This window comes from Cryptomeria japonica, chromosome 9 (assembly GCF_030272615.1).
Source record: "Cryptomeria japonica chromosome 9, Sugi_1.0, whole genome shotgun sequence".
NCBI lineage: Eukaryota > Viridiplantae > Streptophyta > Pinopsida > Cupressales > Cupressaceae > Cryptomeria > Cryptomeria japonica.
In genome coordinates, this window is record NC_081413.1 from 260,936,491 (window position 1) to 260,950,436 (window position 13,946).

Below are 13,946 nucleotides of genomic sequence, written 5' to 3' on the forward strand. Positions count from 1 at the left end.
CTGAGGCTATGCAACAAGAACTCCAAACCTGCACCGCGAACACCTCAAACAACCGGCATGCAACCCAAGGCAGCCTAGGAATGGTACGACCAGCAGCAGAAATACGATTTACAACCAAAAATCAGCAAGCACACCAAAGGAAACGCCAAGATAGAAGAATGATCACCCTCCATGTACGCTTCCAACGAGCTATTACCCAGAATGATCGATTGCACCGACAGGGAGATACGATCGAATCTTCGCTTCAACCACATCAAAAAACCAGCAACACTGAAATCCACACCACACTGAAAATGCACACTGAAAACTTCACCAAGAATCCAACACTCAGCTAGGTACTATGTCTCAAGTATGAAACTGGCTAAACTAGGGAGCCACAACTCCGAAGTTCAAGTTCACTCACCATTCCGGCAGCATAACAATATGATTTCTTCAAGGTAAGCAAATGAGGAGCCCATCCCTTGTATTTATAGATTTCTCCCTTTGAAATTCAATGTAAATGGCGCCCAAACTCACATGAAACTCACCTCATTTCATTTCATGTCCTCCTCAAGACATGGTGTCCCCCTTTTCAGCCTCCCCAGTCGAACTTTAATAAGGTGCATAAGTTTGAACTTGAGGAAATAACATAAGTGTAAAAATGACTTCATTTGGACGCCCACCTGACTTAGGAAATAAAATCGGACTTAGGATAAATAACACAATATTCTGCTTCCTAAGTCATTCCTCAAAATATAATCAGTAAAATAATTAAATATTAAACTTTAGAATGAAGTAATAATATTTAATCAGCAATTAAAATCAACCATTGATTGTTGCCAAATCAACCATGTGAATGGAGGTGCAAAAAACACTACTCTGAACTAGATCGGAACTTTGCTCAAGACTGCCAAAAATAGCACTGCCTGAACTGACACTTACTAAAAATAGTAAGTCATGAAAACATCTCCGAAAGACATGCTCATTGAACCTTGTGTGAGAGCTCAGAAAACCCAGTAAAACCTCAAAATCCAATCAGCTGCCACCAACTTACTAAAAATATTAAGTTCAGAAATCACTCCGGAGCAGAATGCATGTTAGACCATCGTGAAGCTCTCGAAAAACCTAGAAGGAATCCCCAGTTCATTTTGCCAAACTCCAACTAGAACATCCCTGAAAACTGCGAAGAATCCTCCTAGAAAAAAGGAAACCCTAATTCCTCATTCCAATCAGCCTACGGGTCTCCGGAATAGGCCAATGGACCACTGATTACTCCTTACTGAGAAGGGGACATTACAATGGTCAAATGTTTTCTACGCTCTTCTGTTGACTCAATTATACTTTTTTGAAGATTCGATAAGTAAATTGTTTTAGGCGGCATGATGTCGTGTTTTTCTTGTGGTTTCTAGAAAACTAATTTTTAAAACACGACTAAGCGTTTGGTAGAAGCTCGATTGTAGAGCTTTAATTTTTTGAACGGAAAATATGATCTTAGCCATACGTTTTTGGAGGTTTTGTGGTTAATTGATTTTATAGGGCATTACCTTTATATTCTGTTAAAGGATGTCGGCAAATTTTTTCAGTAGTTCGGAATTTTTGGCAGGCCATTTGTGGCGTTTTTTTTAAATTTTAGTGATCTTTATTTGGTGCCAGTGGTAGTGGTGTTTGTGTCAGATTTTGGTTGAATACACCTTTGAAAGGAAAGACGCTTATTGGTATCGAATTTTTCCTTCCAGCTGTTATGGCAATTAAACTTTAGCTTGCGGAGCAGGTGTGGTGTTGATATTTGTTTTTTAAGGGAGAATGCAACTTGGGAAGGATGCAGCGTCTTTATGCCAAGCATTAATATTTATTATCTTTCTCAATGATGTATCATGGTGAATCTATTTCATGACAAGTCGCGTTTTGTTGAGAGTATTCTAGAAATGGATAGTATCGATGCCTGGGTACTATCGAATATATAGCACAGGCACTGGTTATGAATGGAAGTGGGAATGGATTATTGCTGCTGTAAATGACTGTATGATGTAGTGAATAAAAAGTAAAAAAAATGAGAAATTTCTAAGAGTGCTGTTCGAAGGTGCTGGAGTATATGGGATTTTTATTGTGGAGTTCATTTTTTGGTGAAATGTTGAGCTGCTCCTGAATATCGTAGTTTAGCCAGTGGCAGAAGGTGTGGAAAAATGAAAAAGGGAGTAGATACAGTGAGTCTGTATAAAGTTCTGGTAATCATTCTTATGCCGTTTTTGTGAAAGGGATGCTATTGGGGGAATGTAAGGATCAAAAGTGATATATCTTGATATTGTGACAGCAGATTTCTAAACAGTTGAATATGTGGCTGAATGCTTAAAGGAAGAATTCTGCTCACTGTGAAAGTTGTGATCTGATGTTACTGTGACTGCTGACATATTCTCATGTGTAGGAGATTCAGTTTTCAGAACAGTGGGTTACTTGGAGTTGGTGCTCCTGATTTGTTATTTCTCAGTGTATGAGAGTTGGTGCTCTCACAAAGGTTGGAGCCTCTGTCCCAAAAATATTAGCTGAACAGAGATTGGTGTCTCATTCTCACTGGGTTGGTGCCCTTTTTATAATAGAAGAAACTCTTATGCCGTGGTTTTTCACCCCAAAGGGTTTTGCACGAGAAAATTTGTGTTGTTGTCTTCGAGCTTTGTATGCATTCTACACTTTTGTTTCAGTTTGTTTTATAAGAGTTTTCAGAACAGTGGGTTACTTGGAGTTGGTGCTCCTGATTTGTTATTTCTCAGTGTATGAGAGTTGGTGCTCTCACAAAGGTTGGAGCCTCTGTCCCAAAAATATTAGCTGAACAGAGATTGGTGTCTCATTCTCACTGGGTTGGTGCCCTTTTTATAATAGAAGAAACTCTTATGCCGTGGTTTTTCACCCCAAAGGGTTTTGCACGAGAAAATTTGTGTTGTTGTCTTCGAGCTTTGTATGCATTCTACGCTTTTGTTTCAGTTTGTTTTATAAGTTATTGGTGGTTTTTAAAATTCGCAATACTGATTCACGCCCCTCCTGCCTCTCAGTATTGCTTGTGTGATCTTCAATTACCTGGAGATGTGGAGGGTCGGAAATATAGTACAGGTCTACAATCTTTTGTTTTTTCTTTCTTGTCTAGAGTACACTTTTTTCTCTTGTATAATGTATCTCAATATGTGCTTTGAATTATATTTTTAATTTTTGTTGGATTTAACACATGTTTTTTAGTCATCTCAAGATGACCTCAATGAGGATTCATTACACTACTGAAATTCTTTCCTTTTTTATAATGGTTATAAATACAAGGCAAGGGGATGAATTTAGCATGCTAGCATGTTCAAGCATTTTTTAATTACTGAGAGAAAAAGTGCATTTACCACTTTGGGCTTTTCACCCTCTAGCCTCTTTTCCCATTGGCAAAGCTTTGGAGCATCTGATGGCTTACAAGTCACCCTTGTCTCACAATTCATACGAATGTACTTCACATGCTTAGTTTCTCCAAGCTTGCTCTCATTAGGAGTGCACTTCTAGTAGAATCTTATATAGGTTACTTTCAGAGGTTTTTTTTTTGCATCTTTCTTGGTTTTTATAAGATTCAAAAGCATGAGAAACATATTAGTAAGCTAATCAATGTTCAAGTTTCTATTTCTCTCTCTATATCAATACAAATATAGATGGATAGTCAGAAATTCAGAGAGATAGGAAGTACTTTTTCTATGGTTTGAGGATTAAGTGGCTTGCTAGTATTTGTTGCTTTTTGATTGTACATGGGAAGACTAAGGATGTGGATTTAATGTTTGGACATTGATATTATTTTTGTATTGTTGTAGATTGTGGAAGCACTAGTGGGTGTAACCATAAAGTCTTAATCTCATTTTTGCTTAGATATGATGGTGATTTTTGAATATATCCAGTATTCACTAGGACAGTTTATTATTTCATTGTGGATTTTGCTAGTAAATCTGAGTGTGACATTGAATGCCAGCATTTTTTATTTGCATTTCATCCTGGCTTTGGTCTATTTCCAAACACCCAATAAGAATCCAGCCTAAATTCACCAGATTAGACTCACAAACCTTTAAAAGTTAATTAAAGAATGAAAGCTATCTAAACAAACAGATCAAAGCATTCCATATTCACAAATAAGCATGAATAATAATTGCTGACTAAACACGCAATTTGTTATGACATGGTTTGCTATCTGCAAGAACACTTCATATGCTTAATACTGAAGTTATGATACAAATATAGTCCTGCAGTATACATCTGTTGATGTGCTTGCACTTGAATAAATTGAATCCTTATGGGCCACACTGTTTCTAACAATTTTAAAAAGGAAGTGGATTATTCTTGGGATGACTTTACTGACATATTGAAGGTAACTGAATTTTTGTTGGCCGTTACAGCTAGTTAAAAACAAAACTAACTATGAAAGAAGATATATCACGTGCAAATCCCTTGGTCTAAGAGTATGTTAATAAATTACAACTTGCTAGTTTGCTTCATTGTTAGGTTTCGTACATGTCGACATGCATTACTGTTTGTTTCAATTGAGGTTCTGTTATTTAATAAATTATAGCTTGAATTTCTGGAGAAATGGAAGAGGTACAGTTGAAGGTAGAAGTGTAGACGCTTGATTACTAGCAAAATAGAAGTAGCTAAGATCTATTGAAATAAAATCTTATCAATAATTGTAAATGTAAATTGACTGCAGGTGAATATAACTATTAATATTCAAAAACTACTTATCATTTTTAGTCATTCGCTATTTTTTTTTTGATTTTCTAATATTTCTGCATACCTACTTTAGTTCTTCTTTTAGTTTGCTAATATATCAATTTTTCTAAATTCTTGGTGATTAATTTGTTTTTTAATACTTTGATTATTTCCTTTATTCAGAAGGGCCTTGTTTCATATATCAAAAGGTATGCTTGCAAAAATGCAAGGACTGAAGATTTATGGGCTGTCCTCTCAGAGGAGTCTGGAGAATCTGTGAATGAGTTGATGGACTCTTGGACAAAGCAGAAGGGATATCCGGTGGTTATTGCAAAACGCACGGATGATGGTTTGGAGTTGGAGCAGGTCTGTTTGATTTGGTTGTGGTCTTTTCACTATATTTGCTAAGTTGCTAATGAGTTTGCATATGAATGGTATTGGATTTTTGTTTTCTGTTAGCTCTAAACAGTTTTCCTTATGGAAAGTATTCTATAATAAAGTGTGTGTTTTTAGTGTTAATGCTGGATAAATTACACAATTAAAATGATAGAAAGAAAGATGAAATTGCAATCCCTTTGCACGGTCTCTGCATGTCATACAAGATATATTTGAAATGTTGTTTTGGATAAATTGCTCAATCAAATTTATAGAAAGATAAATTTGTAATCCCTTTGCATGGGTCTCTGTGTTGTACAAAAAATAGTCCTAATGCAATTTTGTACAAATTGGACTTTTTCATTGCTTTTTGGTTTTTGTTGCTTCAGCCTTCAGGTACTTTATGTGCCTCCTAATGTGGTCTATGAGTGAAAGCTGCTCTATAATGTTCACATTACGATTAAACTTGTGTGTAGGCTTGGGATATATCGTCAAAAGGTCTTGGGTTATACTTTGCAGTGGTCCTCAACACACAATTATTTGAGGCCTAGAAGTAATGTTGTTTTCCTTAATAGTCTTGAAGTTATTATGCTGACCCATGTGTGGACATTTTTCTTAATATATGGGGTCATCTTAGTAACAGCATTCTTGTGAGGGTCTTTTCTGCCAAGGATATTAGATTGTCGAGTGGGTGTTTTTTTCATTGTTCCACCAAGTTTCCTGATGGGAGATGGGTCTCGGTGACGTGTACTTGGGGGCTAAGTTTGGGGACGGTTGGGGGGAACGGAGCTGAAATACATAATACATATAGTACTTGAAAAATTAGTTTTAGAAAGATGATTAACTGTATTAGCCTAAGGAATAGGTAAAGTTTAAAGTTTAAACACATTACAATGATTACATTGAACTAGTAGTTTTTAAATTTTAATAGTGAGAATCAAAATACCAAATTCATCTAAATGATATTGAATTACTCTAAACTCCTAACCTTAAGTACCCATAACACTTATTTATTTGTTTAGCATATCACTAATTTCCATCATATATAAATCAAAATTAGAGTTTAATTCTGGTCTCCACTTCCAAACCCCCTCATTGTAATCAAATTTCTTATATGACAAGATATCCCAATAACTAGTGGGGGTTTGGGAGTGGAGACCTTAATGGGTTTGAGGGGCAGCAATGATAAGCTACACAAGGTGTTTGATGTGAGAAAAACCCAACGATAGAAGGGGTGCAAAATGAGAAAAGAGGGAGTGAAAATCATCACCGATGAAAATCATGTTTTTTAACTACAAGCAAGAAAAACTAAATTATATGGAGTCTCGGGGACATCCCAGCATCCCCATCCTGTGTCTCCTCCAAAGAATCGCCTCAAAACGTCTCCCCCAACCAAGAAACGTCCTGGAAACTTGGCCAGGATTGCAGTGACAGTGGAGGGTCAGTCGGGGGATGTTCCCTAGGCATCCCCGACTCAGAAACACCTATATTTTCTAGGGGGACGTGCCCCCGTGGAACACTGGTTTAGTATTTTCTGTTGCTATGATCTAATATTGTGTCATGCCTCACCCTTGATCATCATATGTTGTTTTTTTCAAAAGAAATATAACCTAAATATAGCAATAAAAATTGTTTATTTATTAATTTGATATTTAATTTATTCATTATGTACACACAAAATAAATGTAACAATTACTTTTAATTAATTAATATATCATTATTAATTAATTAATATTTATCAATGTTTGTTTGAGATTATTATTAATTAATTAATATTTATTAAAGTTTGTTTGATATTATTATTAATTAATTAATATTTATTAAAGTTTGATTGATATTATTATTAATATTTATTAAAGTCTTGGAAACTCATAAAATTCATCACCCACCTTCAGAACTTCAAAAATGCCACATCACACCAAATAACTTCAAGGAGTGGTACGACAGATTAGATATATGTTCCTCAGTAAGCTACAATTTTATTATTATTTAATATGTTGTGGTGGTTTGTCCATGCTTGGGGCTGCCAAAGGGAAATGCAGCATTATATTATAAGGGGTGGTGCTATTAGAAGGAGCAATATTTGGTATATATGATAAGTAACATCGATTAATAATAATAAGGCAAAAGAAGTAACAACCGATTAGAATACTAATTGGTATTTATGATAACCATCCATTGGTTAAGAAGAGGCATCGGGTATGTCTCTTGGAGGCATCATACCCCACTTGCATAGTATAAGAATAGGATCGATCCCTCTCAATCAGGCATTCAAGTACGATCAGATAAAAACATATTTAGAACCCAAAAATTATTTTATTAACATTTTCATAGGATCGGTCCATAACACCCTGCCTTTTGGCACAATATGGACGCATACTTATAGAAAATAAGAAGAGTTAAGGAATCGTTGAAGGGAGAAAAAGAACAACAAAGAGTTGCTGGAATTACAGGAAGGAATCCGTAGAAAATTAAGAGACACTGGCCCAGCACATAAATATCTGAGGGTTATATTTGGCAAACAATATATCATTTACCCAATCGTATGGAATAAATGTCTACTGAGCAGTATGCTGGAATTTTACTGTGGATATCTGAATGAAGTCATAATTATTTATGTGTAGATTTTATTTAGTAGCTGCTCTGTTAACCTACAGAAATATGAATATGCCTAAAGGAATAAGTCTGATATAAATCATATCAGACTGTAACTGTTAATAATATGGTAATTTGTTTATTAAAGTACTTTCATTTCATATGTAATAAATAAGTTTTGTTTGTGCCTCTTGTGAGGGATAGATAGAGGTGAATCCAGTGGCAACGAGGGGCTCACAATAAATGACCACTTGGAATCAAGGAGCCAGATTGCACCCTCTATGCCAAACCCACAAGGTAGATCTTGTATGGGGAATGGACTTGAGGGGCAAGCCACATGGGCCACCAAGTCTAGCAAGGAGGTTAGAAGCAACCATTCCTTGGGCTTGGTAGACAACGGACCTGTGCAAACCCTCTCATGTTCCAACATCCCAACTCTAACTTCTTAAATCTAATTATAATAAGAATGTAATATGTGTTGGCAAGAGACACTGCACAAGTCATGCGGTGTTGTCATTGATGGCAACTATAGTTAGAGATCCTATCCGCAGTTCATGATTTTTCTATACTGGAAATCAGAATGAAGATTTGGAAGTCTGGTGAGTTAGAACAAAGCATCCGACAAAGTGTAGTATTTTGGTTGACATTTCATTTCTGTTGAATATTTTGTGTTGTGGAGCTGGAGGAAGATAGTTAGATGTTTGGAGTACCTTATTCCAAAATCTTAGCCTCCGGTGATGATTGTCGTGTGAGTTAGAAGATCCAGTGTATAGGGTTTTGGGTTGAACAATGTGGTATGGCCAATTTGGATAGTTGATCATTGTGCGGAATTGATAGAGTAATTTTGGTGATTGATTTTGTGATCGATGATGTTTAGCCGACATCTGGGAAGCATGTGGACAATTCTTTTTGGTCCGCATATGCATTGGAGTTCGGATTGAGCCGACTTAGATGGAGCTTATGAATAATTTTCTGCATCTTGTTGTTGTTTGATTGGCCCCTGCTTTTTTCATCTCTCATTAACACTGAGTGTTGTTCTAATTCAGAATATGTACACTTTGCTTTTATTCTTGATTATCAGATATTTTGCGAATGTTTTAAACTGTTGATTTATGTTTAATGTCTTCACACTGTTGAAGTGCACTTCTGTAAGTGATTGAGTTCTTGTACATGCTTGAATTTTTGAAATGACCGTCTTAGATGGAGCTTATATTTGGCTTAAGAAACATAATTGGGAAGTTGAGCAATATTATTGACAAGCAAGTAATACATTCTATTCTAAATGTTAGCGTTATAGATGAAAGCTGCTTAAGAATATTGTTTTTATTAGCGAAGTTATTCTAACCTGTAATTCTCATCCCTTTCACATCCAGTCCCAGTATTTGTCAAGTGGTGCACTTGGGGATGGGCAATGGGTTGTGCCAATCACTTTATGCTATGGCTCATATGAGGTTCGAAAAAATGCACTCTTACATGGAAAGGTTGGAGGTGTCAATCTCTCAGATTTTAAACTAGTGGAGGCAAGTTCTCAATCTAGTTGGATAAAGCTAAATGTAGGACAGACTGCCTTTTATCGTGTGCAATATGATGATGTAATTGCAGCAAGACTAAGGTCCGCAATAGCAGCAGGACTGTTGGATGCTACTGACAGATTTGGTAAGAACTCACATATTTTAATGACAAGACATTAACATTATTAAGTTGTATTCAAAAAGCCAAACTGGCAATTAATAAGTGCTTGCAGTACTAATTTGTTGTTAGGAATATTGGATGACACTTATGCTGCTGGTTTGTTGTCAGGAATACTGGATGACACTTATGCACTATGCTCTGCCTGTAAGCAGCCACTATCAGCACTACTTTCTCTGATGGATGTTTACAGGCAAGAGTTGGATTATACTGTGCTATCATGCCTAATCAATGTAAGTATTTCTATCTGTAAGTGAATTGAGATTTCTACAGCTAAACATTTTTGAGAATGTATCTGGACACAACTGTGTTCTGATTTTTCTTCCACTGTTTCAAGTTTCCTTTGAGACTCTTTGTCAGTTTATTTTGAAACTACTAAATTTGATCTATGAATTGTAATCTGTAACATGAACAGAATTATTGAAAAATCAAGTTTTTTGGTATGTCAATGGATTGTTTATGTTGCAGGTTGGTTATAAAGTTTCTAGGGTGGTAAGTGATGCTATCCCGGATTCTGCTGCTCAGGTCAAGTTGTTTATAATTAACCTTCTTCAGTTTGCGGCCGAGTAAGTTGGCTTGAATTTTTTATGAATGTTCATCTTCAATTCATTGATGGTGATATTAAATGTCAAATGATTTATTGTGTGTTGTATTCATGATGGACATGACAAAATTGAATAGGATTTTCATTTCTTTTAACTTTATGAGTATATAAACAAGGCCCCTGATTGTTCCTACTTTACTGGGGCATTTTCTAAGTGATGCATGTTGGGGAATTTTCACTTGAGACTTTTCCCTTATGCTAGCATGGGTAGACTCATGGCTTATGAAAGTGCATCTCCATTATATAAAGATCAATCTAATCAGTTATGTTCTTTTTGTCATGTCACAACATGGGTATACAGGAAACTGGGATGGGATCCTATCGCTGGTGAGAGTCACTTAGATGCAATGTTGAGAGGGGAGATACTGACAGCTTTGGTGGCACTTGGGCATGAAGAAACTAAACAAGAAGGTCTAAAACGGTTCAATATTTTCTTGAACGATAGAAGCACACAGCTTCTGCCTGCAGATGTCAGAAAGGTTGTTCTATGGCCATCACTGTCATTGTTCAAATTTGGGTAGTTCTGGTTATGAATCTTTATTATTATAAATTCTTTTTTGTAGGCTGCATACGTTGCTGTCATGAGAAATGTCACAGCTTCAGATAAATCTGCATATGAATCTTTATTAAATGTTTATAGGGAGACAGATCTAAGTCAGGAAAAAGTTCGGATTCTAGGTAAGTAAATTGTTATATGATGGTTCAATTTATCACTAGTAAACTTTTAAATGTAAATACATTTAAGCTGAGGAAATTGTGTGATATACTGCAGGTTCACTCGCTTCATCTCCAGATCCTTCTGTTGTCCGTGAAGCTTTAGACTTCAGTATGTCCCCTGAGGTATGGCTCACATATGCTACAGTAGAAAAGAAATTAATCTGATGTTGAGATTCTTATCTTCCTTGTGAAGCCTGTCTTGCCTTCTGAGGCATGACTTTTATTTGTTAAATTGAGAGAGATCCTTTTTATTGACTCAGGTGCGGAACCAAGATGCAGTGTATGTTCTATTTGGGACTAGCAGTGAAGGGCGTGAAACTAAGTGGCTGTGGTTTAAGGTAATGTTTCATAGACAGCAGGCATGTTCTGATAGAGAATCTGGGGACTTGTATATATTTGAGGATTTAAAATATCAATTCTTAATATAATTAATCTCACAGGATCTTAAAGTTATTGGATATCCAACTGATTTAAGATTGGTTTATTTAATCCAGGAAAATTGGGATTTAATCTCAAAACGTTGGGGTTCAGGATTTATGATAACTCGATTTGTCTCAAGTTCTGTATCTGGGGTGTGTTACTCAAGTCCTCAGTCATACAAATGCATTTTTAATATTCTTTCTGTGTGTTTTCCTAGTACATTTGAAAACAGAATACTGAATTAGGTCTTGCTTATTACTTGCTTTCAGTTTACAACTGAGGAGAAGGCAGATGAAATACAGGCGTATTTTTCAACTCGGAAAATACCATCGATAGAACGGACAGTTAGCCAAAGTATTGAACGTCTTCGTATCAATGCCCAGTGGGTGAAGAATGTACGGCAAGAGAAAGGTCTAGAGGATATACTGCAGGAACTTGCATACCGGAAATATTAATGTCACCCATTCCAATTGAAACCAATGCAACTGTTTTGCATTATGAGTTTCATCTAATTTTTTCCCAGATGTGACTGAGAAGTGGCAATTCAAATAATGTATTTCTGATTTTGGAATAAGGTATTCTCAGACATGTATTTTCATGGTTGTTCCCAACATAGAAGAGTACATATTGTCTGGGGATTGAAAGTCTGAACTATATGAAACTTTGTCCTTTGATTTTTTTTTTTCGTGGCCATTTAGCGGACAGTGGTTGCGGGAAAATTTGCTTCCACAAGCAAGCCTGTTCTTCTGACTTGATGAATATATTTCCTCTTATTGGTTGTTAATTTGCATGGAAATGGATATCGTATGTTACTAAATTTAAAATCTGAAAATTAGTATTACATCTACATTGAAGTTTTTTTGAGCTCTCTTGTGAGATACTAATTCTTGAGATTTTTGGTCTCATCACTATCTTTTGAAGCCCCATTTATTCTGTTATCCATCAACTCCTGGTTGGTATGAACATAGTTATGAGTGTCTTTATATGCTTTGTGGACCCCTGTATTTTTGCAATGCCATGTCTTGTGGGGAATTCTATTTGATTTCAATTTGCTGGGTGTTTTATGCTTTTGGTATTCATGCAAGATTCCTGAGCAATCTGTTTGCAAATATGCAATTTATTGGATTATTTTGTGCCAGCTCCAAGTCAAAGACTTAAAATGGATGAATTTACATGCAATGACATTACAAGCGTCTAGGTTGTTAATGTAGGAGTATCTTCCATGTTTTAGTGACCTGCACTTTTTGGATCTACAAGTGTATTGGCAGCAAACAAAATACAGCCCAGGGACTTGTAAGCCAATACACGTTTATTGACCCATTTAAAGTCTTTGTTTAGGAATTGGCACAAATCAATCACATGGTAAATTAGTTTAAGCTATATATAATGGTAAATGTAGTCATTTTTTGGTATTACCCATGCAAATGAGAAAAAAGTTAAGGTAGATCGATTGATAAATTTGAATCTGAAATTGAATGCCCCCTCATACCCTCAACTACCCCACTCCCTCTTTCCTGCCCAACCTTGCCGACCCCTTCCTCCTCGCCTGCATCACCAACAGCCCATCTGAAAAATTCATGCAAGATTCCTGAGCAATCTGTTTGCAAATATGCAATTTATTGGATTATTTTGTGCCAGCTCCAAGTCAAAGACTTAAAATGGATGAATTTACATGCAATGACATTACAAGCGTCTAGGTTGTTAATGTAGGAGTATCTTCCATGTTTTAGTGACCTGCACTTTTTGGATCTACAAGTGTATTGGCAGCAAACAAAATACAGCCCAGGGACTTGTAAGCCAATACACGTTTATTGACCCATTTAAAGTCTTTGTTTAGGAATTGGCACAAATCAATCACATGGTAAATTAGTTTAAGCTATATATAATGGTAAGTGTAGTCATTTTTTGGTATTACCCATGCAAATGAGAAAAAAGTTAAGGTAGATCGATTGATAAATTTGAATCTGAAATTGAATGCCCCCTCATACCCTCAACTACCCCACTCCCTCTTTCCTGCCCAACCTTGCCGACCCCTTCCTCCTCGCCTGCATCACCAACAGCCCATCTGAAAAAAGTCTAATTTTAGCTTAAGTAATTATATTATAATGCCTACTTTTAGTAGGAAATCTGATTACAAGGTTAATTAATGGAGGTCTAATAGTCCAAAATGCATGTTCGTCGACCTCAAAACTGTTCAACAAGAGGGTTAACTAGTGAAGGCATAAATCTCTCATTGTTACCCAAAGCTATTTGTTATATATGTAGTTGAGATGTTCGTATGCCGTAATACGGTGTACAGTTGGTATGTTCCTATGTGCTCATCACTTCAGGGTATTGGCTTTAACTTCTGAAAAGTAACTTAATGAATCAATTTGGGGGAATTCAAATGGCACAATATTGGGAGTTTTAAGTTAACCTGCTCTGATACGATTCAGATGTTACATCACCCCTCTATGAGCATCCTTGAGTTACTACAATTATTCTCTTCTCTAGTTTAATTGGGGTTTTGTCTCACCCCTCTATAAGCATTCTCAGCCAAGCAATTATTATCATCTCTAGTCTACAAGATTGGTATATTCTATTAAGCTAAAATTTCCTAGCCATCCAATTAGTCTTAGTTTTTGCTTAAATCCAATATAATGATTCAAAACGTTTCCATCATTCTGATCATGGTACATGTATTTTTTTTTCCACTTCTTTAACGAAATATGGCACAACATTATCGAGCTCGAGTAGACTTCTTAACCTAACATTTGAAGTTTATACGAGTTAAGTGGAACTTGTTTAACATTTTGGTAAGATTATTATTGTAAATCTTGTAAGAGGAAGAATTAAACCTTGTTTGTTCAACATA

At 36.0% G+C, this 13,946-nt stretch overlaps 1 protein-coding gene across 2 annotated transcripts in view; it reads left to right on the forward strand.

Annotated features, from left to right (window-relative positions):
• LOC131061912 (aminopeptidase M1) overlaps positions 1–11,876 on the forward strand; it is an 89,855-nt gene extending 77,979 nt beyond the window's left edge. For both annotated transcript variants that reach the window (XM_057995763.2, XM_057995762.2), the window contains exons 12-21: positions 4,876–5,058; positions 9,036–9,318; positions 9,463–9,584; positions 9,820–9,917; positions 10,257–10,434; positions 10,519–10,633; positions 10,728–10,795; positions 10,933–11,010; positions 11,167–11,244; positions 11,362–11,876. In XM_057995763.2, coding sequence (XP_057851746.1) covers positions 4,876–5,058; positions 9,036–9,318; positions 9,463–9,584; positions 9,820–9,917; positions 10,257–10,434; positions 10,519–10,633; positions 10,728–10,795; positions 10,933–11,010; positions 11,167–11,244; positions 11,362–11,547 — 1,389 coding nt within the window. In that variant the 3' untranslated portion in view covers positions 11,548–11,876. The remainder of the gene's footprint in view (positions 1–4,875; positions 5,059–9,035; positions 9,319–9,462; positions 9,585–9,819; positions 9,918–10,256; positions 10,435–10,518; positions 10,634–10,727; positions 10,796–10,932; positions 11,011–11,166; positions 11,245–11,361) is intronic.
• The last annotated feature ends 2,070 nt before the right edge of the window (positions 11,877–13,946 follow it).